The sequence below is a fragment of the Petaurus breviceps genome, unplaced genomic scaffold (assembly GCF_028583685.1).
Source record: "Petaurus breviceps papuanus isolate PSGF00001 unplaced genomic scaffold, PetGlider_PUasm1.0 454, whole genome shotgun sequence".
NCBI lineage: Eukaryota > Metazoa > Chordata > Mammalia > Diprotodontia > Petauridae > Petaurus > Petaurus breviceps.
This window is the reverse complement of record NW_027186342.1, coordinates 1755381-1779738: the sequence shown is the minus strand read 5'-3', so window position 1 is coordinate 1779738 and position 24358 is coordinate 1755381. Positions and strand designations below refer to the sequence as shown.

The 24358-nt window shown below is 38.8% G+C and overlaps 1 protein-coding gene across 3 annotated transcripts in view; it reads right to left on the bottom strand.

The window, feature by feature from the left end:
- SP1 (Sp1 transcription factor) overlaps window positions 1-24358 on the bottom strand; it is a 42876-nt gene that overhangs the window by 14205 nt on the left and 4313 nt on the right. For all 3 annotated transcript variants that reach the window (XM_069101216.1, XM_069101217.1, XM_069101214.1), the window contains exons 2-3: window positions 23741-23877; window positions 21704-23216 (exon numbers count right to left, since the gene is read on the bottom strand). In XM_069101216.1, the coding sequence (XP_068957317.1) occupies window positions 21704-23216; window positions 23741-23854 (1627 nt within the window). In that variant the 5' untranslated portion in view covers window positions 23855-23877. The remainder of the gene's footprint in view (window positions 1-21703; window positions 23217-23740; window positions 23878-24358) is intronic.

Below are 24358 nucleotides of genomic sequence, written 5' to 3'. Positions count from 1 at the left end.
TAAGAAAATCTAGGAATACAATATTCTCCTAAGAAAAGACTATAGCTTACAACCAACTTACCCTCCACAACAGTACCCTACAGAGGAAAAAATGGACCTTTATGTACAAGATTTATAAGCATTCCTGATAAAAAGACCAGGACTGGGTAAAAATTTTGAAAAGAAAAACAGGAATAAAGAGAACACTAGATATGTAATTAAATGAAGGTCAACCTCCTCAGTTCCAATGACAAAAGGGTCTCTTCAGAATTCCACTGTCTTCAAAGGACACAGAGAGTTAAGTAACACACAAACACAAAAATTGGCTGAGGTTTCAGTTCTGTTTCATTTGTTTACTAGAGTAAAGAAAAGGATTGGGGGGGAAAAGATTACATTAAGGAATAAATAAGGAAGGGCACTTTACAATTTCCTGTAACTGAAAGAAAACTGGTGAAAGATAGAAGAAATGGATTTACAAATGGGGTTACAAGTGAATTCTATCAAACATAGAAACAGTAAGAAAAACGGCAAAACTAGTAGGGAAAGAAAGGCAAGATCCTCCTAAATTCCTTTTATAAGACAAATAAAAGTCCAGATAACTAAACCTAAGAAGAATAAAACAGAAAAACCTAAACCTATAAGTCCAATGAATACTGATGCAAAAATATTGGGCAAAGTAACAGCAAAGAGGCTAAAATAATATATTTAAAATATCATACACATTATGAAAAGATAGGATTTATACCACAAATGAAGAGATGGTTCAATATTATAACAACTATAAATATAACAGATTATCTTAACAAAATAAAAAATAATCATGATTATATCAAAAGATACAGAAAAGTCTTTCACAAAATACACCACACTATATATTTTTTTTAAAAAGGGGGTGTAGTGGGGAAACATGTTTCTTAATTTAGTAAATCATACCTAACTAAAACAAAGAATTAGAATTATCTCTAATGGAGAAATGCCTGAGGCTTACCCAACAGGATGAGGTTGGTAAAGTAAGAATGTCCATTATCACCACTATTATTTGATATAATTCTAGAAATACTAGACATGGCAATAAGACAGAAATAAAACATATTAAGGGAATAAGAACAGACACAGAGAAAATAAATTAATACTTCTTACAGATATTATGGTTTCCTTATAGATTCAACTAAAAAGACCTACTTGAAACAATAACTTAAGTAAAATAACAATATATAAAATCTGTATAAATAAATTGCTGGCCTTTCTGTATAATACCAACAAAACCCAGGAAGGAAGAAGAGACAGAAAAATAAAATTCCATTCAAGACAACTGGACAAAGCACAAAATATCTGGGAGTCACCTACCAAGACACATGAGAAGTATATGCATGTAACTATGAAATCTAAATTATTGAAGATATATTTTTAAATTTCATGGTTGGACCTTGACAATAAAAAACAATACTATTTAAATTAATTTGAAGATTCAATATCAAATGACAAAATTCAGGGGGCAGCTAGGTCGAGCAGTGAATAGAGCATCAGCCCTAGAATCATGAGGACCTGAGTTCAAATGTGGCCTCAGACACTTAACACTTACTAGTCATGTGACCTTGGGCAAGTCACTTAACCCCAACTGCCCTACCTTCCCACCTCCAAAAAGAAAAAAAAAAGACAAAATTCATATGAAGTAACAAAAGGATAAGAAACACAAGGTAAATAATGAAAACAGGAAAAGTTAGGAGACCTAGCAGAGTATCAGATCTCAAAACTGTACTACAAAACAATAATCATCCAAGCGGTCTGGTACTATTTAAAAAGTAGGAAAGTCAAAAAAAAAAATGGAAAAGATTAGGATTCCTAAGCTCCAGAAGCAATCAAAATTAGTAGCATACTATTCAATAAACATAAGAACTCCAGTTACTGGGAGTAAGGCCTCACCATTACACAAAAGTTTCTAGGAAAACAAGAACGCAGTCTGGAAGAAATTAGGTTTAGGCCAATATTTCACACTATTTACCACGATAAGATCCAAATGGATAAATGAACTAATTATAAAAGGTCTTATCACAAATCAGGAGCTATCTTTAGTAACTACAAATAAATAGGGAAAAAGTTTTTTTGTTTTCCTTTTGCTTTTTTTTTGAGCAGGGGAAGGTAGGGCAATTGGGGTTAAGTGACTTGCCCAAGGTCACAGGACTAGTAAGTGTTAAGTGTCTGAGGCCACATTTGAACTCAGGTCCTCCTGACTCCAGGGCCAGTGCTCTATTCACTGTGTTACTTAGCCACCCCTAGAAAAAAGTTCTGGACCAAATAAAGAATAGCAAGAAACATGGGAGATAAAATGGCCAATTTTGATTACATAAAACTGAAAAGGTTTTGTACCAAAAACATTAACAGAATTATAACGAGTTAACTGGGGACAAAATCTTGTCTGTTTATTTCTCTAATCAAGGTTTACTATGCAGGATATATAGGAAATGTATTCAAATGTATAAGAATAAGATCCTCATTGCACTATTGTGCTATATAAGAAATGATAAACAGGAGGACTTCAGAGAAACCTGGAAAGACTTATATGATGTGATACTGAGTGAGGGGAGCAGAGCCAGAAGAACAATGTACACAGTAACAGCCACAGTGTGCAAAGACTGATTTTGATAAACTTAGCCCTTCTCAGCAAACATTTCCAAAGGAAACATGATGAAAAATGCCATCTCCAGAGAAAGGACTATGAGGTCAGAATGCAGAACGAAGCAGACTATTTTCTTTTTTGTTTTTTTTTCCATAGCAGGAAGAGAAGGGAAGAAAATGTAAAACTTATGAAAGTGAATGTTGAAAACTAAAAATAAATAATTTTTAAAATATATCCTCATTCCCCAATAGGAAATGAACTGGTAGTTCTCAAAGGAAGAAATCCAAGCTATCAACAACCATATAGTAAAATATTATATTATAAAATATATAATAAGAGAAATTCAACTATGAAATTTTACCTTACATGCATCAGACTGGCAAGGATTTTTGGAGGGATCTGTAAGAGGATAAATACACTAATGCACTGCTATCAAATATGTGAAATGGTCCAATAACTGACAATCTTTTTAATATATCCAAAGTCACTAAACCGTATACCCTTTGATCAAGGGATCCCACTAATGGGCACATATACCTCAAAGAGAACATGGGACCCATACATACAAAAATATTTATAGCAACACTTTTGATTGTAGCAAAAATAATGGGAAAAACAGTGGGGGTCCAACTGGAAAATGGTTGAACAAATTATGATATTAACATATTACAATTGCACTGTAAGGAATTATAAAAGGGAGAGATTCAGAGAAACCTAGGAATACATGTATGAACTGATACAGAGCGAAATGATAAGAGTGGAAAAAATTATATAATAACCACAAAGCTGTAAAGAAAAACAGTGAAAGATTTAGGAACAATGATCAATGCAGTGACCAACAACAACTCCAGAATACTGATGATGAATCATTCTTTCCATTTCTTGGCAGAGAGGTGACAGACTTGTTTTGTGTGACTACATTTATTTGTTAAGGGAAGACTTTTATTTTTTGGTAGTAGTGAGAGTGGGATGGGATGGTGGTGAATTAAGAGAGGCAATTACAGCAATTTGGAACTATGCCCAAAGGGCAAGCAAACTGTGCGTACCCTTTGATTCATCAATACCACTACTAGGTCTGTATCCCAAAGAGATCATAAAAAAAGGGGAAAGGACCTAGGTGTACGAAATTATTTATAGCAATTCTTTTTGTGATGGTAAAGAACTGGAAATTAAGGGAATGTCCATCAATTGGAGAATGAATGCACAAGTTATGGTATATGAATGTAATAGAATGTTACTGTGATGAGCAGGATGATTTCAGAAAAACCTGGAAAATTTTACACGAACTGATGCTCAGTAAAGTGAGCAGAACCAGAAGCACATCTACACAGTGACTGCAACATTGTTCCATGATCAACTATGACTGATTTAGCTTTTCTCAGCAATACAATGATCCAAGACAATTCCATAACACTCATGATAGAAAATGCTATCTACATCCAGAGAAAGAGCTATAGAGTCTGAATGCAGACTGGAGCAGACTATCATCAATTCTGTCTTTTTTTGTGTGGCTTTTCCCTTTTGTTCGGATTCTTCTTTCACAACATGACAAATGTGGAAATATGGTTTACATGATTGCATATGTATGATCTATATCAGATTGCTTGCCATCTTGGGAGGATGAGAAGGAGGAAAAATTTGAAACTCAAAATCTTATTAAAAAATGAATTTTGAAAACTAGCTTTATATGTAATTGGAAAAATAAAAAACTATTTACCCAAAAAGAAAAAAAGAGATGTTACAGGGATTAAAAAAAGAAAATATAAATGAAATATTTTTAAATACAAAGAGAACAAAAGTGAAGTTTAAAAAGAAAAATAACCCCTTTCTCCCTCTCAGTTTTATAGATCTAAAACTAATTGTGTTTATCTTAAGTTTTCAGTAAGAATCAGGTGATTGGTAGAGCTGATCAAACTGGCTTTCTCCAGCAGGTGTCAGTGTCACCAAGGGATAAACGAGCAGGGGTTTGGAAACTAAAAGTGTTAACAGAAAGTCTGAGATAGTTTAAAAAGTTCATTCCAACAAAAAGGCCCGAAAAGTGGTTACTGACAAAATAAGGCCCAGATTAAAAAAAAAAAAAAAACCTGAAGAGTCTAAATTGCACTTAATCTATGTTTTGGGAAACACTGGAACTAAGTCAGCTATCCAAAGACTGTGATCTTGTGTTAATTAATCATAAGCCCAAAGAGGAACAGGAGTCCTCCATTTTACCTGTCCTGTTAAGATCTAGACATTAATCTTAATGTTCAAAAAATCAAATAAATACCAAGATATTCAGTTTCTTCCATTTCCTGGTATTTTCTTCATCCTGAAAATTCCTTTCCCACATTCTAGCCTTTCCTTCCTATAACCATATATCTTAACACTTGTCTGAAGAAATCCCCTCAGGTTAACATTCATACAAATTACTGTTTAAACGATCCGTGTGTTAGAGGGTATAGTTTGGCTTGGTGACAATATCTTCAGGGAAAAAAAGTCAAATTCATATTTGGTTTTATATTCACATTTCATCACTTACTAGGCTATAAAAGTATGAAACACCTCAATTTTTCCCTAAGGAACTGAGACAGGGGTTTGATACTCAAATTCTTATAATTTAACATTCACATTAACTTCTGGACTATTCAGTTTCATCGATTAGAAACTAATTACTTAATATCTTTAAAGCAGAAACATTACAACATATAAGAATAGGAAAAAAAAAAAAAAAGGAAGTCTAATGTGGTAGGAAGAAAAGACAGTTTCTGCTTATCCTTGCAATGTAAGTTAAGAGTGGAATGTTTCCAGGGTATAGGCTAGAAAGTCGGTTTCCACATGACAGTAAAGGTGTCTAGTGATATAAAAATGGGTAGCTGGAGTCAGGAGACCAGGGGCTTGAGTCCTAGTTCTATGACACACTATCCCTGTAATACTGGACAAGGTAGCCTTTCTCCCTGGGACTCGGTTTCCTAAACTGACAATAAGGAGGCTCTTGCTAGTTCTTCTCTTCTCTAGGTCTTCCCTATACCTAGAAGGTCCAATAGAATCAAATTAATTGTAAATGACAATAGCTTCAAGAAAGGAAAACCTATTCAGCTGAAAAAATAAAAACAAGTGGGTCTATGGAAAATCCAGTTTTCTTTCATGCTATATGGCCAAAGAGAGGGAGAGAAGCTGCTTCTTTATTTCCTCAGTATCCTGGTTTAGGGAAATGAATGTGATTAGCAATATGCAAGGGGACTAAATTACTGCTAAAGTTCCTTCCATTTCATCTTAAAGAAACAAAAGTATAGCGTTACAAAGCATTTAACTAAAATATATTTGAAGTGCAACTCATTAATAAATCAGGTGACCTGGTAGTCACAAAGAATACAATAAACTCCTACTCTACTATTTTCTCCCAACTTTCTTTCATACTCAACCATCAAGAAACTAGACAATACAAGTTCATTGAAGTTGGAGAGCAGGAAAGTGAGATGAGAGAAACCACTCTGGACTGACTTGCATGCCCCTACTAAGAAGGCCCAGAGGAAATTAAAAGTTCTAATTGATCCCTTCTCTATGTCCTAATTTGGTTTCCCTCACACTGCATTATCCTTGCTCTCTTCCTACCTCGTCTTCTGTCCTCCTACCTTTTCTGTTCCCTAAAGTGGAGATCCCATAAAGGTTTTGTGATCAGCACCCTTCTATGTCCTCTCTTTTGAGGTCTTCACCCATTTCCATGATTTCAACAAGTATATCTAATCAAATGATTATATTTATATCTCTAGTCACAACAGAAGCAATAAATGGCTTCTGGATCTCTCAACTCTCAGGTTCCTGTCAGTCACTCAAATTCATTATCTTTGCTATCCAACCAACTCCTCCTACTCCTGACTTCTCCATTTCTATTAAGGGCACCACCATTCTTTCAGTTATGCTAAAAACTATGGAACCATTTTTTATTTCTCTCTTCTTGTCCCACCTTCCCCCACCTCCAAATCCAAATGCTTTGAATTCTACCTCCCCAACTCCTTTCTATTCCCACTTCTACCACAATTCAGATAAAAGATTCACAAACCACAGGATTTCTAACTAGAAGGTCCTTAGAAAGTCATTAGAATGTATGTATTTAAGAGTTGGAAAGAACTTTAAAGGTCACCTAGGCCAGCCTCTCATTTTACAGATAAGGAAAGTGAGTCCCAGAGAGTGAATTTCCTATTGCCTGAACTGGTATTTGAACCAGTATCACCCTGTGAACTCCAAAATCAGGACTCTTTCTCTTATACTACACTGCTGGAAGGGACCATGGTGGTCAGCTAGTCCAATCTTTTTATTTTTATTTCCTTTTACTTCTTAAATAGTTTATCAATTTTTTAAACTTTACTATCCTTTCTCGATGACTATCACAATCAACAGAACCTTTTCTCTTGTAACAAAAAAAATTAGTTATGAATGTAAAACAAATCAAAATATATTAGTCAAATCTGACAATACAGGCTGATTCTGCACCTATAACCCAACTTCTCTCTCTACCAAGAGGGAAGGAACCATGCTTCATTTTAGTCCTCAAGTCATGAGCTGTTACTATGTTGAGTCAAGTTCTGATGTCTTTCAGTGCCTTTTTCCTTTACGTTACTGTGATCACTGCTCACTCTGCTCTGCATCAGTTCATGCAAGCCTTCTCAAATTTCACTAAATTATTCATAATTGTTGCTTCTCACAGTACTGCAATATTCAACCCCCCTCATTTTACAGATGAGGAAACTGAAGCTCAGAGGTGACACAACTAGCCCAAGGTCACTCAGGCAATAAAGAGCAAAGTGGGATTTGAAATCAGGTCTTGATTTCACACTAAACTACCTTGCCTCTGGATCCACTGCTCCCTCCCGTTTCTGCTCTCACTCATCATGATACAATTGCCTGCCTGCTTTCTCTCCCATTCCAATCTGTTCTGCGTCTAGCTGAATGAGTTTCCTAAACTCTAACTCTGACCAATCACTGCCTGAACTTAGAAGGTTTTAAAGATGTAAACCCTTTACTTAAACTCAAAGTTCAGCACACTGCTCTGGAGGGCTGGACTTCTGGTACTACAACTACTTCCCCCAGGGCCTTAAATGCACCAGACACTTAAGATACCAGAATGGGATCAACAATCTAAAGGCAACTTTAGAACAGAGCAGCAGAAGTGACTCTAGGGAAGAAGTAGGGAACCTTTTGTTCCTAGGTAGTCAGCCCCTTAAATTTAATTTTTGTACAGTTTGTGGTCTGAGGACTAAATGACAATTTATGCCTAGAGTTACAAGAAGACAACCCAGAATCAAGCAGTGACAGTAGGTTACCAAGTCACTAGAAGCCAAAGAATTCTGAGTTAGCTGTCCTACCTACCTTTCTGACTTTTTTTAGTGTGCCATGTCTGTGTTGTCAATTTCTTACCCAACTATGAGAGAGACCTGAAACATATGCTGCCATAATGATTACAATTTAAAGTTCCCAATTTATGGGGGACAACCTTTAAGGGGCTTTGATCTCCAGAAATATCCAAGACAATAAAATAATTTCTTTAGCTTTATTTTATTCCCAAGGGGGAAAAATATAAACCTGCTTTTTCTAAGGATCAGAAGGGCCAAAACATTTCAAATTCCTTCCTATTCAAAAATATTCACTCCGTATGTGGTACTGTGCTGTATATATCTGAGGTCAGGCAGAGTTGCCTAATCGGTCCACATTTAGGATCTAAAGCACTGAGAGACACACCTACAATTGTACAAACACATGAGATGTTCTAAATATTTTAACAGACATTATGTGACATCTCCATGAGTAATAGGCCAAGTATCATTATTATTATTTTACTAGGGAAACTAGAGCCCAGAACCTCTGAGCAAGGTCACCAAGTATCTTGATTGGGAATTAAACAGATGACGTTGCCTAGCCAGTTTCTTCTACGACTGTAAATCCAACATTCAAAACCCTTCCTTAAATCCCCTGTACTGGGGAGAAGAATCACAGGAAAAGGGGTGAGCATAAGGGCAGACAAGGAGAAAGGAAAAAAGGGATGCACATAATTTACAAATGAGAACATCAGTCCCAAATCAAGAAAGCTGAACATTTAATTTCTCCAGTAAAATGAAAACTTCTCTTGCTAGACACCAAATAAAACCTCACCCAGTACAAGGCCTCCTCCCCACAGAGGTTTGCCTACCAGCCACTGCCAGGCTCTGAGCCTCTGTTACCTCATTCTTCAATTTCATCAGAGAAAACATTATGTTCACAGCTCATCTACTCATTTAAAGAATAGAGGTTATGAGAAGTAATTCAGAACAAAAAGTGTGCAAAAAGAGAACTGTGAGTACAAGACTCAATTTATGTTCACGTGTGATTTCACATCTAGGGCAATGCCAAACAAATGGGGAATAGCCATTTCAAAAACAAACCAAGAAAAACCAAAAACATCAGCTTCTATCAGTCTTATATTACAATCTCACTGAATAACTTTTCTTCACAACTGGCAGGTTAGGAGAGGTCCACAGAAAATCGTTACCAGCTCCTGATTCTGTTGGTAATAACCTGTGTCTCACATAACAGGATGGAGATTGGTAGAGGGGACTGGACAGAAACAGTTTTGATTCATTTATAAATAGAACTGTTCATACAGTTTCTAGGTTTCATCATCTGCTCCTATCTCAGCCTTTAGAAAACAGCTGCAGGGACAGGCCTGGTGGGGGTTTGCACAAATAGGGCCAGAAAAGCCTCTGAACTCTTGACTTCCTGACTAAACAGCAAGCTTTTCTTTTCAAGCAGAACCTTTATAATCTTCATGTTTTCTACAAGTACAGTCTTGTAAAAAGTGTTGAACAGGGCATCAAAGCCGAGTTTTCCATATCCCCTTCCTTGGCTTGCTTTTTTTTGTTAGATACGTTATGTATGGGGGAGTGGGTGGTAGAACATCAAGTCAGTCATCCAAATGACTTTCCTGGAAAAGACTGTCTTAGTCCTGCCTTTTACTACTTACAGCTTTTGGGCAGGGGTTCTTAACCTGGGATCCCTGAACTTTTTTATTCTCAATAGTCTGAGAACTATATTTCAATATAATTTTCTGTGTAACCCCACATGTTTTATTGTATGTATTGAAAAACATTATTAAAAAAAAAAAAAGGAATCCATTGGCTTCACCAGACTGCCAAAAGGGTCTAGGAAACAAAAAAAGCTAAAAACCCCTAGTTTAGGGGCTCTGAAAGGACTAAAATAAACCATAGTAACTAAAGTATAATGGGAGGCTGAATATTATTTTCAGCAACAGAACTGGTTTGAGTCTTCTGTGACCAAAGCAATGCATTTTGATTTTTTTTATGGCAAAAAGGCAGAATGGTATAAATTTAAGGTCATTTAGGTGCTTTAGTTTTAAGTTATTATGGTTACCTGCAACTTAATACTCACTGTGAAATTAATGTCTTTCCATTTTTGATATTTTTAAGACTAGCTGACAAACCAGCAAAATCAGAAAATGATAACTAAGGAGAATCAAAAATCTTGTTGCATCCGAATCTGCTTACCAGCCCATTTCAAAATACTATGTGAGAGCACATTAATGATTTTATTAAGATGGATATGACTTGCCTACATTTGAGTAAAAGCTTCACCATCAGTGCCAAGATGCTAGGCCACAATGTAGCTAGCTCCCTAAGCATCAAAACAATCTAGAGATGAGAGGTATCCATTGTATGGGATGACAGGAGGATGAAATTCTAGGGGCCTCAGGGGGTCACTGAATAAATCCCAACAAGGGGAAATGCTTTCCAAGAACAATCCATCTTTGCTTTCTTTGGTTGTTTTATGCCTCAGTAATTAAAACAAGGCAAAAAGCAATTACCAGTTATGGAAGAATGATTTACTTTGAAAGTATGCTGAACACACATCATCCATCACAAGTATTGTTGTATAATTCAGGCTTGCAACAATCCTTATTCCAAACTTTGTGCTACATTAAACACTTTACTTATAGATATTCAGAATTTAAAAAAAAAAACTTTTTTTAAAGGTATATATGCCAGATTTCACCAGTATCTATCTTCCTTAATCAGGTTAAGAAATAGACACATGTCTCCAAATTAGTCTAATGTATTAAGCTAGCTTAAGATGCAATTTTGGTCACCACAAAATTGTTTTTAAAAGGATTAAAGATTCAGGAGAGGCATCTGCCAAGATTTACCCAGAGACTATTAAGTACATCTAATTTATAAAATACTCTTTGAAAAATAAAGATCTAAATAATTGGAGACACATTTAATTATTCAAGGATGGGTTGAGCTAATATAATAAAAAAGACAATACTACCTAATTGTAACACTACCTACTGCTGATTTACTTATTCATTGCTACAGTAAACTCCCCAAAGAATATTTTTAAAAGTTAGGAAAAAATTACAAAATTCATATAGATGAACAAAAAGGTCAAGAATCTCACAGGTAATAATGAAAATAAATGGTCTATCAGTACCAGATCATAAACTGTACAAAACAGTAATCATTAAAATGATTTGGTATAGGTTTAAAAAAAGGAGGTAAAACAGTAGAACAGATTAGGTATACAACAAACACAGTAGTAGTACAAACTCCAAAGACCTCAGTTACTGAGGGGAAAACTCACTATTTGTCAAAAACAGCTGGGAAAATTGGACAGCAGTCTGGCAAAAATGAAGATTTAGACCAAAACTTCAAACCATGCACCAAAGATAGGCCAAATGGATTAATGATCTAAACATAAGATCACATCATAAACAAACTAAAAGGAGCAAAGACAAAATTACCTTTCAGAGCTATGCCTGGAAGAAGAGTTCATGATGACATAAGTGACAGAGAATCACACAAGATAAAACAGATAGTTTTGATTAAACAAAATTAAAACAAAACTAAAGTAATAAAAACCAGAAGGGAAACAGGTACCTATTTGCAACAAGCTTCTCTGAAAAAGGTCTCATTCTGAAGATATACAAGGAACTGATTCAATTTTATAAGACTAAGTGCCATTTGCCAATAGATGAATGGCTAAAGGATAGGAATAGGCAGTTTTCAATTAAAGTCACACAAAGCTCCCTGGACATTGGAACTATGCCCAGAGGGTGTTACCAAACTATTTATACCCTTTGACACAGCTATACTACTACCACCATGCTTATACCCCAAATCAAAGAAAGAGAAAAAGAATCTGTGTACAGAAATATTTATAGCGAGTTTTGAGGGGGATATAAAAAAAAAAGAACCTGAAACTAAGGAAGTTGGTTGCCTTTTATCAGAAAATAACTGAACAAATTGTGGAATATTATTATGCTATAAGAGATGATGAAATGGACAGCTTCAGGAAACCACTAATACCTTTATAAACTGATATTGAGTGAGAAGTAGGAGAACAATTTATACAATAACTACATTATAGAGAAAAACAACTAACTTTAGAACTCAACACAATGACAGACCACAAGTTCAAAAGAATGAAAAGGAAACACATCACTCACCTTCTGACAAGGTAATGAACTTAAAATGCAGAGAGAGATATATTTTAAGACGTGGCTAATATGAGAATCTGATTTGTCAGATCATGTAAATATGTATTGAAAAGATTTTTTATTTCTAATTTGCTCAACAAGAGAAGGGAAGTAGTGGGAGAGAAAAATTTAAAAAAAAAACTTAAAAAACTTTATTACTTGGGGTGGCTAGGTGGCACAGTGAATAGAGCACCGGCCCTAGAGTCGGGAGGACTTGAGTTCAAATGTGACCTCAGATACTTAACACAAAACTAGCTGTGTGACCATGGGCAAGTCACTTAACCCCAACTGCCCTACCTTCCTCTCTCCAAAAAGAAAAAAAAAACACATTTATTACTTGAAAAATAAAAATAGTAAACTTTGGAAAAAAGGAGTGCAGTAAAGATACTGAAAAGGCATCACAGCATTGTGGATAGAGTGCTGATCAGGAGTCAGGAAGACCTGGGTTCTAACACTGCTTCCTACACTTACTAGGCTCTGTGATTCCAGGCAAATCTTCTTCTAAGCCTAATCCCTAATGGGCAAAATGAAACAGCTGGACTGGTTCTTCCAGCTCTAAAGTTACGATCGATCCTAGGAGCCCAGAAAAAACATCCCTTGGTTGTTCTTATACCATTAAGTAGAAAAGAATTATTTTTCACACTGCCAGTTCCCAGAGTTTTGGTTACCCTTGGCCTTTGCCAGCCATATTTCTCTTTCTCCTTTCACTAGAACACACTTGGTAATAAAGATTTGGTTCGAATTTGTGCATGAATAGAAAGGGAAAGGACACCAGGAATATGCACTTGGAGGGTAGGAATATTTTTAACTAGAAAACTAAGAAAGGACATGCAGACAGAAATGTAAATCTAATAATGGTTATATTCCTCCCAATTACTTCACAATCATGAACATGATGATCCTTAGGGGTAGAAACTCTAGGTCTAAGATGAAAACTTTCTTGCACTTTGCTTTTAGCCTCTTATCGTTGGTCCAATGGTTCTAGAGGGTGGGGGTGGGGGGGACCCTAGGCATGGAATGCTGCATACAGTGGGCACAGGTGTAGCAGTGGATGGTGCAGTAGGCCTGGAGTCAGGAAGACCTGAGCTCAAATCCAAGCTCAGACATGTTGGCCTCATTTTCCTCATCTATAAAATGATTTATCCTGGTACTTACCCCACCAAGGTCGCTGTGAAGATCAATGCCTGGCGCATTAGTATGCACTATAGAAATGTTAGCTGCTGTTATCATTAACATGTTGGTAAAGGGGGCAGCTAGGTGGCACAGTGCTATGATAAGAGTACCAGACCAGGACCTGAGTGAGTTCAGATAAGGCCTCAGACAATTATCAGCTCTGGGGCCCTGGGTAAGTCACTTAATCAATTGTGATGTGATGTTTTTAGTGTGATGTTTTCAAAAAGGAATCAATCAAAATTAGATTTAAAATTTTTTTAAGGAAATATATAAAAATATAAAACAATGAAACAAGATAGAACAATGATTTTCATTAAATAAATAGTTGCAATTGGAACCTCTACTACTTAGGTGCCTGAAACATTTTCGGATGATACTCTGATAGATGCCAAACTGTAGGTGGATAAAAAAAATGCTTGTTTAATTGAACCATGAGTATCCTGCAGCTTTATGGATTCCATTTAAAGTTAAAAATGATTAAACTAAAAGAAATATGTGAATGCTCATAAATATTCTTAAAAACAACAAAAATGGGTCTATAATATCTGAAAACCATTTCCTAGAATTCAGAAAAAAACTTTACCTTCCCAAGACTGCTGCTGGTCTGGGCAAAAATGTTTGTACCTTGAATTCGATGAACTGCCAAAGGGTTCTAAGCATGGTATTTTTATACCCACCACTATTTACCATAAACAACACACTTCACAGTTTTTATGTACAAGTCTGGATAAAACTGAATCTTGTGTATGCTCTGTTAGGGCAATTAAGCCCTATCCCCATCATCCCGTTAGTAAGGGAAGAAAGCAGTTCTTGAGGAAAAAAAAGGAAAAATCTGAAAGATCATTCCAGAATGACAAGAAAAACAACAGGCACAATGCAGACACCTGCTATGGAGGTCTCAAGAGCTCCTAAAAAATAACCCATGTTAATAGAAAACATTCCTCTGAAATGCAAAAATCTAAAATTCTCTACACAAACTGTGGCAAACTCAAATTCAATTCTGCAGAAGTTTAATTTATCTAAGCCCTAGATTTATCTTTCACCATTCTGTATAATCATTTACTCCTCATGCTTGAGGCATTTTGATGATAAATTATATACATAAGTAGATGAGAGTATGACCACAGGTAAAATTAAAATGAGCTCATTTATGTTTTAGGTTAATGAGATAATCCGACATGTGGAATTTCATACTCTGTGTTTCTCTGATCGCTCTTGCCTTTGGATCAAATGACATTATTTATGTAAAATGCTCTACAAACCTTAAAGCACTATATAAATATCGGCTATTATTATCAGACTGTTTATTAGTATCTACAGTGTTGGGTAAGCAAGTGAAATAAAACGATCACTTCCATTATCTAAACACTAGGAGTCAGAAGACCTGAAGATTAGTCCTGGCTTTGCCACTCATTGAATGACCTTGGGGAAGACAACCTTTCTGAGCTTGTTTACTGATCTGTTTAAAAAAAAAATCAGGGAGTTGAACAGGATAATCTCTAAGGTCTCTGCCAAATCCAAAATGCCTCATTCTCTCACTCCATCACTATTTTAGGCTGTAGTATTATATTTTTGACATTGTAAATAAGTACTACCAACAAGCATTCAAGTTCCCCCAACATTCATCAGATCAAAGATTTTAGAGTTGTGAGTCTACCTCCCCATCCATTTTATATATGCAGAAACTAAGAGTGAGAAATGTGAAGTGACTTACCAAAAGTCACCCAGAATTCAAATCCCAAGTCTTCTGACTCCAAAACCAATACTATGCCTGAGTGCCTTATCAATCTCTGAGGTCACATACTGAGCAAGTCACTCCTTAAAGTTCATGCTAAGCAATTTGTAAAGATCTATCTCAAGAGAATTCAAAATTCTTTACCCCACAGATTTGTAGCCAACACTCATCTGTAATTTCCCAGAGAAACCAGTTATTTGATAGTTCTTCAGCAATTTTATGGTTTAAAGCAGTTTCCCAACTATTAAAGGGCAAATGTTAATGTGGACTTAATGAACGAGGCATTTCATATTCTAACTCCTAGCTCAAATAAGCCAATGGTATTGTTTGCTTTCTACAGGAAATTTTGTTTTGTTTTGGGGGGAGAATGAAATTCATAGTAAATAATGCAGGCTACTGGAAGGGCACATCAAAACCTGTAGAACAAGTAATACTGCTCAATCTCCATAAGTCATACAAACCATGCAAATTGAGTTTCTACAAGACAGTGGAGCAAAAGAACAAATTTAAATGCAGTCCAGGTTTACAAAGAACCCTGAAAGATCCATTTGTCAGAGAAATTCAATTGTTTTCTTCAAACACGGTTGTTTTTTTTTTTTCAGGATCTATCAATTATCTACTGAAAATGGAAATAAGTGTGGGTGGGGCCTACTTCACTCACAGTGTTGCAGTGTAAAAGATATGTATATAAAGTTCTTTGCAAACCTTGAAGCCTAAGTGCTAGTCTCTGTGGTCAAGACCATTCTCAGCATTATCATTCTCATGGATATTGTCACTGTCCCCTACTCCTTCCTCCTCTCCTCACCCATTATTATTAAGGCAAACAGTCTCTCCAAGACTATCACAGCATCAGGGACTCAGTTACAGTGTAGACAATTATGTTTTCAAAACAACAAAGCTAAGTCCTATAGGCTATTGCTAAATATTTGTGGCATTTTCCCAGAATGCTCAAGGGAGAAATGAGAGAACACTGACACACAAGCTTGTTTACTACAGAGAGAAAAGGTGTCCTTTGGTGTCCCAAAGGGTTAAAAACAAACATTCCCATGACTAAATAGATGTTTTCTCAGATTAAGTGACAGTATGATGGCAAAGACTGGTATCATCTTTTCTATTGATATCGATACTCTGGTATCAATTTTACTATTTAAAAACATGCTTAATGAATCAGTTACAGCTGAGTCCTCCCAAGCAGTGTGTACAACAAGCAAACTCTACAAAACCAAACCAAACTGATAAAAGGCAGAACTCTAGAAGTGAGCCATGGCTTGCGGACGGTGCACACTTTGCATAACTGCGTGCTCTGGCCACTTAATAAGGAACTAAAATGGTCACATTACAAAATGCAATATACTTTAAAGATGATGTCATTTACCGGAAAGTCACTGGGAATAAATAGGGCCAATAAAATAAGGTTTTTACAGACTGAATTCTAATCTATTCAAATCTTTTTTTTTTTTTTTAAGCAATCGGGGTTAAGTAACTTGGTCAAGGTTACACAGCCAGTTATTTCTGGGTGTGGTGGATTCGATCTCCAGGTCATCCCAACACTGGAGCCGGTGCTCTTACTCGCTGAGCCACCTGGCCACCCCCCTATTCAACTCATTTTCAATCTGAACTGGGGCACCTAAGTTTAAAGAAGTTTTTACTCTTACTAACAAACCAAAACCAAGTCTTAGACTACCTGTTCAATGAAAACTAAGATGATCACAAGAAATATTCAGCAGCATCAAGGGAGAAGCTGTTCAAGGAAACCGTAAACTTCACTTGTTCAACTGAAGAAATATTTTCCTTTTAAAATAGAAAATCTTGTGAAATGACACTCTCCACACCACTCTTTGCAGAGGTAGGAGGTCCAACAGTGTGGAACATTGATTTTATCTTCAGGCTTTTCACAGTTTTAATTAGTTTTACTTATTTTTTTTCTCTAATTAAAAAAAAAAAACTTATTGTGATGGCTAAGAATGAGGAGGAATACAAAAAATATCTTTAAATTATTAAAAAATAAAATGCAGGGGAGGCTAGGTGGTGCAGTGAGTAGAGCACTGGCCCTAGAGTCAGGAGGTCCTGAGTTCAAATCTGGCTTCAAGACACTTAACTAGTCGTGTGACCTTGGGCAAGTCACTTAACCCTAATGGCCCTACCTTCTCCTCTCAAAAAAAAAAAAGCAAAAATAAAATAAAATGCAAAAGCTTACATAAGAATATACCTCATTCCCTTTATTTGAGGGGGTAAAGAGGCCTATGGATGATGAACACCATATATGTCAGAAATGCTTGACAAATTAGTTAATTATGCTGACCTGCTTCACCTCACACATAGACCTTTTTTATCTTTTGTTATAATGGAATGGCTCTCTACATAGAGGACGGCATACATTGAGAAATAACGTTAACATTAAAAAATCAATACCAAAAATCTTAACTATAGAAATTTCTGGGTGTTTTTGTAAGAGACTCAATCATGTAGGCTATATTTTTGGCATTTAAAATAACTTGTCACTGAATGCTGAAATGCAACTTTCTTTCTTAACTAAGTCTCAGCAATATGACCCCAAGTCTATTGACACCATTGGCAAACCAGCTTTTAGTATCAAGTTCTTTTAACTTCCCTTGAAAAAGGGACATACTTCTGCCACTGATAAAATTAAGCAAATGTGAAAATTTTATTTTTAGTGTCTGAAATTTTCTTCTTAAAGTCACTAATGAAATATGTTCTCTTCTGCTGCCAGAGCCTAGCCCTGGAACTCTGTATACGGCAGAACTCCTAATGAAGACATCCAAAGTGTGTTGTACAGAAACTACAGGCCTAAGTAAACCTTCTCTCCAACCTGGGGCCACGCAAGAGTTTTTTTTAGCCAAAGCTGAGAAAAGACCAAGAGGTTCAAAAACTGAAAGGAAGAAATGACAATCTCTATATAAGAACAGAGATGGGGTGGCTAGCTAAAATATTTTAGCTATTTCTGAATGGAAAAAAAAAACACAGGAGAGGGCCCCACATATCACTTCACTGTCTGGAACATAACCCTAATTTAAGGGGGAAAGTTTCTGGGGCGTTTCCTTCCCCACCCCCCCCCCCCGGGCAGCGGGTGGGGGGGATGCACTGGTGGGGGGGGAGGGGGCGTAGAGCAACCACAAGAACAGGAGTGTTCTGGTCTGTGCCCTGTCTCCCCTTTTCTTTAGCAGACGTACAGATAAGCTAACTCAACGAGTTAACAGGGGAGCTGCTTGTCTTCCGGGTGATTTCACAGGGAGACTGTAAACAGACCAAGGGAAACCAGCTGCAAAGCTACACAGCCCACCAACTAGGTAGGCAGCACACAAAAGGGAGTTAGCACAGCTTGATTTTCCAGCAAAACTACCAAATACCCTGGAAAGTAGGATAAAATAACCTCATTCACAGCAGCCAGGCAACATCTAAACAACACTAGGATTCCAGGAAGTAACTTTATTATCCTTCGTGGGGAGTAAAGTCAGATGAATTAGAGGTAACGAGAATATTGCACAATTGTGACTAACTAGAAGGGATGGGGGAGGAACTGATATCTTTGGAAGCTACCATTAGTGAAGAAAACTAAATCTCAACACAACAAAATCTGAGTGCTCCATTCTTTCATTAGGGATATCTAATGTGACCTCTATCTTTAGTTCAGAGACTCTGTCCTGTGGCAAAGGGAACAGCAGATTTCTCTAGAGTGGGATTTAGCAATAATAAATCTCCATTACTGATATCCTGACCTTAAGCTGAAAACTTTTTAATCATGCTTTTCCCTGAAGGCACTAGAGAAAAGCCTAAGAATAAAGAAAATAAAATTTAACCCAGCAATACCACTTCTAGGCCTGTATCCCAAAGAGATCATAGAAGTGGGAAATAGACCCATACTTACAAAAAATATTTACAGCGGCTCTTTTTGTGGTAGCAAAGAATTGGAAATTAAGGGGGTGCCCATCAACTGGGGAATGGCTGAACAAGTTGTGGTATATGCATGTTATGGAATACTACTGTGTGATAAGAAAAGAGGAGCAGATGAACTTCATATTTACCTGGAGAGGCTTATACAATCTGATGCTGAGTGAGAAGAGCAGAGCCAGGAGGAATTTGTACACAATTACAGACACAACGTATGTGTGACAACCAACTTTGATAAACTGGACTATTCTCAGCAATCCAGAGTCATAAGTCAATCCCAAAAGACTCATGATGAAGAGAGATGTTTACATCCAAAGAAAGAACTGAGTTTGAACTCAGACTGAAGCAAACTACCTGCCCTTTTTCTTTTTCTTGTTGGTTTTGTTTCCTCTTTCCCATTCTTCATTCCATCTGATACAATCCTTCTTTATAACCTGACTAATGCCTAATGTGAAAGTATTTGCAGATACTATACTTGATTGTATGCCGCCATGGGGGAAGGGAGGGAGAGAATATTTGAAACTCAAGGAATTGTGATAATAAATCTTGTAAACTAAAAGTAAACAATTAATAAGGACCAAAAAAGAACAAAATAAAACTTAACAGATGTTACCTGTAGACTTCTATACTAAGGTCAACTTTTCAACAACAGTTTTTCACATTTCCACTTACATATCTTCTTACTTGTAAAAAGTGTGATGCCAAATAGAACACTAAAGTTCAGCTAGGTAGTGCAGTGGACAGAATTTCAGGCCTGGTGTCATGAAGACACATCTTCCTAAGTTCAAATCCAGCCTCAGACACTTCCTAGCTGTGTGACTACGGGCAAGTCACTTAACCCATTTGCCTCAGTTTCCTCATCTGTAAAATGAGCTGGAGAAGGACATGGCAAACCACTCCAGTATCTCTGCCAAGAAAACCTCCAAATGGGGTCATGGAAGAGTCAACACACCTGAAACAACTGAACAACAAACCAAAGACAGCCGGATTCAATTTTTTAAAAAAGAAAATGGCACCAGAGTTTTGATCCCTTACAATAATACCCAATTTGCTGAGTAAAATAATCACACTTTAGAGATTGACTAAAACAAACCATATAGGCTTACTAAGTAGTGAAGCTTTAATAGCTCTCTCCTGAGACTTTCTCAGACTGCAAGAAGAGATGGTCTACAATAAAAGTAACTAATTTCAAGGGGTATAGACCTGATTATTAGTGTGGGAACTTCCTTGTGTGGAAATTCCCCGCACTACTGAGGCAGATCCACAAGTGTGCATAACTGCCAGTGGCAGATGGCTCCCTAGCGTCCTGGGGCCCAGATGTGTCAGAGGACTTGAAACCAGATCCTCAGCACTGCAAGGCCAGCCTTCCATCCCCTATGGCACCTTTCTTCTTCTAAAGTAAACTGTGTAATGTATACAACACCTAACTATATTCCAAATGGAGCCATGAAGTTCAGTGATTTGGAAGAATTTTGATATTTTTCATCCATAATTTTTTTAAATGAACATTCCCAATGCTATACAACAGAGAGTGAAAACACTCTTTTCTCTATTAAAGGAAACAACACCACTACAAGTGAAAATAAGTTACCGAATTCTATTCTACACAGACCAATGTTCTCATCCACTGAGCCCCCTGATGTATTTAACTCTAGAGATATGTGATTATGGACACAAAAGAAAGAGAAACAACAGAACTTCACAGTTCGATCAAGCTCCAGTGAACACCACAGCTTGTCTCCACAGTTTTTAACATCCCCTTCTGGGCAGCCCAGAAGCACCTAGAAAGGATCTCTACTAAATCACTAACCTACATTTGGATTGAGGAGAGGCCTTGTAGGACCCCACCTCTTTTTCACAGGTGAAAAATGCTAATGAAACCTTGATGAAAAGTTACTAGTTAATTCTTTGTTAACCAGGACATCTGGCAGTGACCCATACTCAAAAATATACACCATCTAAGAATGTGGGAATTTTTAACTAGATAGTCTAGTTACTTGTTAACTAATAAACATTTCATTGAAAATGCCTCTAAAAATTATTAACTTACACTCTTTGTTTTCTTCCTTATTAGTAAAGCACACCAAATATTATTTAAATTTTTGGTGACTATAACTGCAATATCATCAGGGGCATAATCAATATATACAATAGCACTCTACTATAAATGCAGAAAGTATAAGAAAATGGGCTCAACCTCTACTGTCCCCAGAAATTCCCTGGAAATTTTTTTTAAACTAAGTTCTATACAGCATAATCTTTTTCATGATATGCAACTCTCATTAAATGCTGATCAAAAAAAAAATCAGTTAACCAAGGAAAATGCACCATAGTTGAACCAGGAGACTTTTGTTCTGGTCCTGGTTTCTGCCATAACTAGTTGTGTGCTTAAGTCACTTAATTCTTGTCTTAGTTTCTACAACTGTAAGACAAGACTGAACAATCTGACATCTCTTCCAGCTCTAAATGTCTTCATTTGAGATGCTATGATTTAGGGTTTCTAGCTAACTGAAGTTCTAGTCTAATAAAAAGTATGACAACCAATAAATAATGTTAATCTAGATTTACTGGGGGGAGTAGAGAATGAGTGTTAATACTTAATTCCAGATTATTTGGAGACATCATTTCAAGTTCTCTAGTGCAGACCTGCCTAGACAGCAGTGTTAGTGAGGCAGGTTTCTGCAAGCAGTTGGAAAATAGTCCTATCCCTAGGCTGGAGCACTTCGCTGATGTGCCAAGGTCAGTTCAACAACATAAACATCTCAGTCCTGTTCTCACTATTCCTTACCTGTGGCATTTGCTATGGTCAGCGGCAGGCCTGGCAGCTGGTGCACCTGGATTCCTGAAGCACCTAGTGCACTAAGATTGATGGTCTGGAGGCCTGGCATCGAGGAGAGCTGAGCAGCATTCACAGTGACCGTGCCAGCAGGGATGGAGGCAGCTGAGGCAATAGGTGTAAGGGTGGTGTTGCTGTTGCCAGTCTGTCCCAAAGAGACACCCTGCATTGGTGCCAGGGTGATTGTCTGAGCCTGTGGGTTCTGGACTTGAAGATTCTGCAGCTGAATAGTCTGCCAACTGACTTGCCCATTAGGCCCCACTGTTGGTGTCCGGATGATAATGGGGCCTGAGTTAGGAACAGCTTGAAGCTGGAGGTTCTGGAGACCATCTTGAGAAATAGCTTGGGTTGTAAAGGTCTGACCTGACAGTGGTGCAGCCTGGAGGGCCTGAATAGCCTGTCCCCCTTGAACTAACTGAGGTTGGATGAGGATCTGTTGTTGCTGGGACTGCTGGTTTTGCTCTCCTTCCTTTTGTTGGCTGGGCTGGAGCGTACCCCCAGGTGTCTGGTTCTGCTGAACATTCAGAGAGTCAGATCCCTGGAGCCCACTGACCCTTTGTGGTGTCTGGACTTGAGTATTGGTCCCGGCTGTTCCGCTGGCGGAGAAATTCATAATGCCCATGTTGCTGGTGGTGGTTGTGGACGAGTAACTGCTGGCATTAGTGAAAAAGGATCCAGAACTGGCTTGTGAGGTTGCCAGGCTAGCAGAGCTAATAGTTGTCCCTGAGGTTGCCGGCTGTGAGCCACTCTCTTGAGAGCCTGAGCTACTGATTGTGACTGCCTGGGAACTGGGAGTCAGGGTGGCTGCAGCAACACTATTGACAGGCAGCAGGGTGATATTCCCATTGAGTGCCACGGGGACATTGGCCACGTACTGAGTCTGTCCTGAGAGGACATTATTGGCCAAGCCTTGGAGGGGGACAGCCTGCTGGAGGAGGTTTGGCATAGCAGCAATGATATTACCCCCACTCCCTCTATTTGTAATAATCTGCTGGTTTGCCCCAGGTATTATCTGAATTTGACCAGAACCATCTTGTTGCACTTGGGCCCCAGTGGTGGCAAATTGTAGCTGTTGCCCATCAACAGTCTGGAACTGGGGGATTACTTGATACTGAATGTTGGGCATCACTCCAGGAAGTCCTGTCAGAACTTGCTGGTTCTGTATATTGGGGGTGGTGGTAACTACATATTGCCCACCAGAGACTGAGCGGTTCTTGGAGGGTTCACTACTACTGCTACCATTGCTATTACTGCCACCCTGATCCTTTGAGGTAGGGGTAGCCCCAGAGGAGGAGATGATCTGCCAACCATTGGCACCTTGGGTGAGTTGTGTGGCAGCTGTGAGATCCAGTTCACCTGAGCCCCCTGACTGGCTTGGGCCCTGGGAGTTGTTGCTGTTTTCATTGGGTGACTCGATTCTGCTGCAGGTGGCTGCTAGCAAAGCTAGTGGGGATGGCTGGGATTCCTGGTCAGAGAGAAAAGGGAAGATATTATTGATCTGTCATTCGTCAGTCATACACAAACACCAAGAAGGTAGACTACTGCATGAGACATACACAAAAATATCCCATGAGACAAGCGAGCACAAAAAAAACACGGTGAGAAATCTAGAACACAAGCCTGAAGAAACAAACCCAGGCATCATCACTTAACAACACAACCTGAAGCAAGAACCATTCACACCTTTTATTAAAAACACTCAATCTGGGGCAGTCAGGTGGCTCAGCGAGTAAGAGCACCGGCTCCGGTGTCGGGATAACCTGGGGATCGAATCCGGGCTCAGACACTCAGCACCCACCCAGAAATAACCGGCCGTGTAACCTTGAGCAAGTTACTTAACCCCGATTGCTTAAAAAAAAAACAAAACACTCAACCTTCAAATAGGTTACCACCTGCTCCATGTCCTCCTGGCCCTAACACATCCTCGAGGGGCTGTCCCAAGGGCACGCCCCCCCCCCGCCCGGGGTCTGTGCACCCTCCCTCACTCACCTGGCCACCTCCTCCTCCACTACTGCTGCTGCCTGTGCTGCTGCTACGAGTCTGGGAAAAGCCGCCACCACCATTGCTGCCAACTCCTTTCTCAATCTTCACCACAACAGGCATCTCATCCACAGAATGATCTTGGTCTGGAGAAGATTAAAAAAGCCCAAACATTCAGAGGCAGCAATGGAGGGTGGCGGGGCCTGCGGCGCACGGTTCCCGCCGTCCCCACAGCTCTGGCATCTCCAAGCCGCGCCGGCAGCGCGGGGGGCAGCCGGGGGTCTCCGGGCACGCCGGGAAGGCGGCCCCGGAGCGGGGGCCGGCGCTCTTGGCACGGGGGATGCGGGGATGCTGGGCATGGCAGCTACGGCCCAGGGGCCTTCCAGGAGATGGGGGGCCGGGGAGGAGGTGGCGGCGGACCGAGGAGGAGATGGGGTGGGGGTCCCCGGGCGGGAGCCGAGGAGGCGGTTTCGGGGGCGGAGAGGAGGCGGGCAGAGGGGGGCCAGGGCGGTTTCGGAGAAATGGGCGGGGCGAGGGCGGACCCGCGGGGGGGGCCCCGAAAAAGGGGGGGGGGGGGGGCAGGGGGGGGGGGGGGGGGGAGGGGGGCGGGGGCACGAGGAGCGGCAG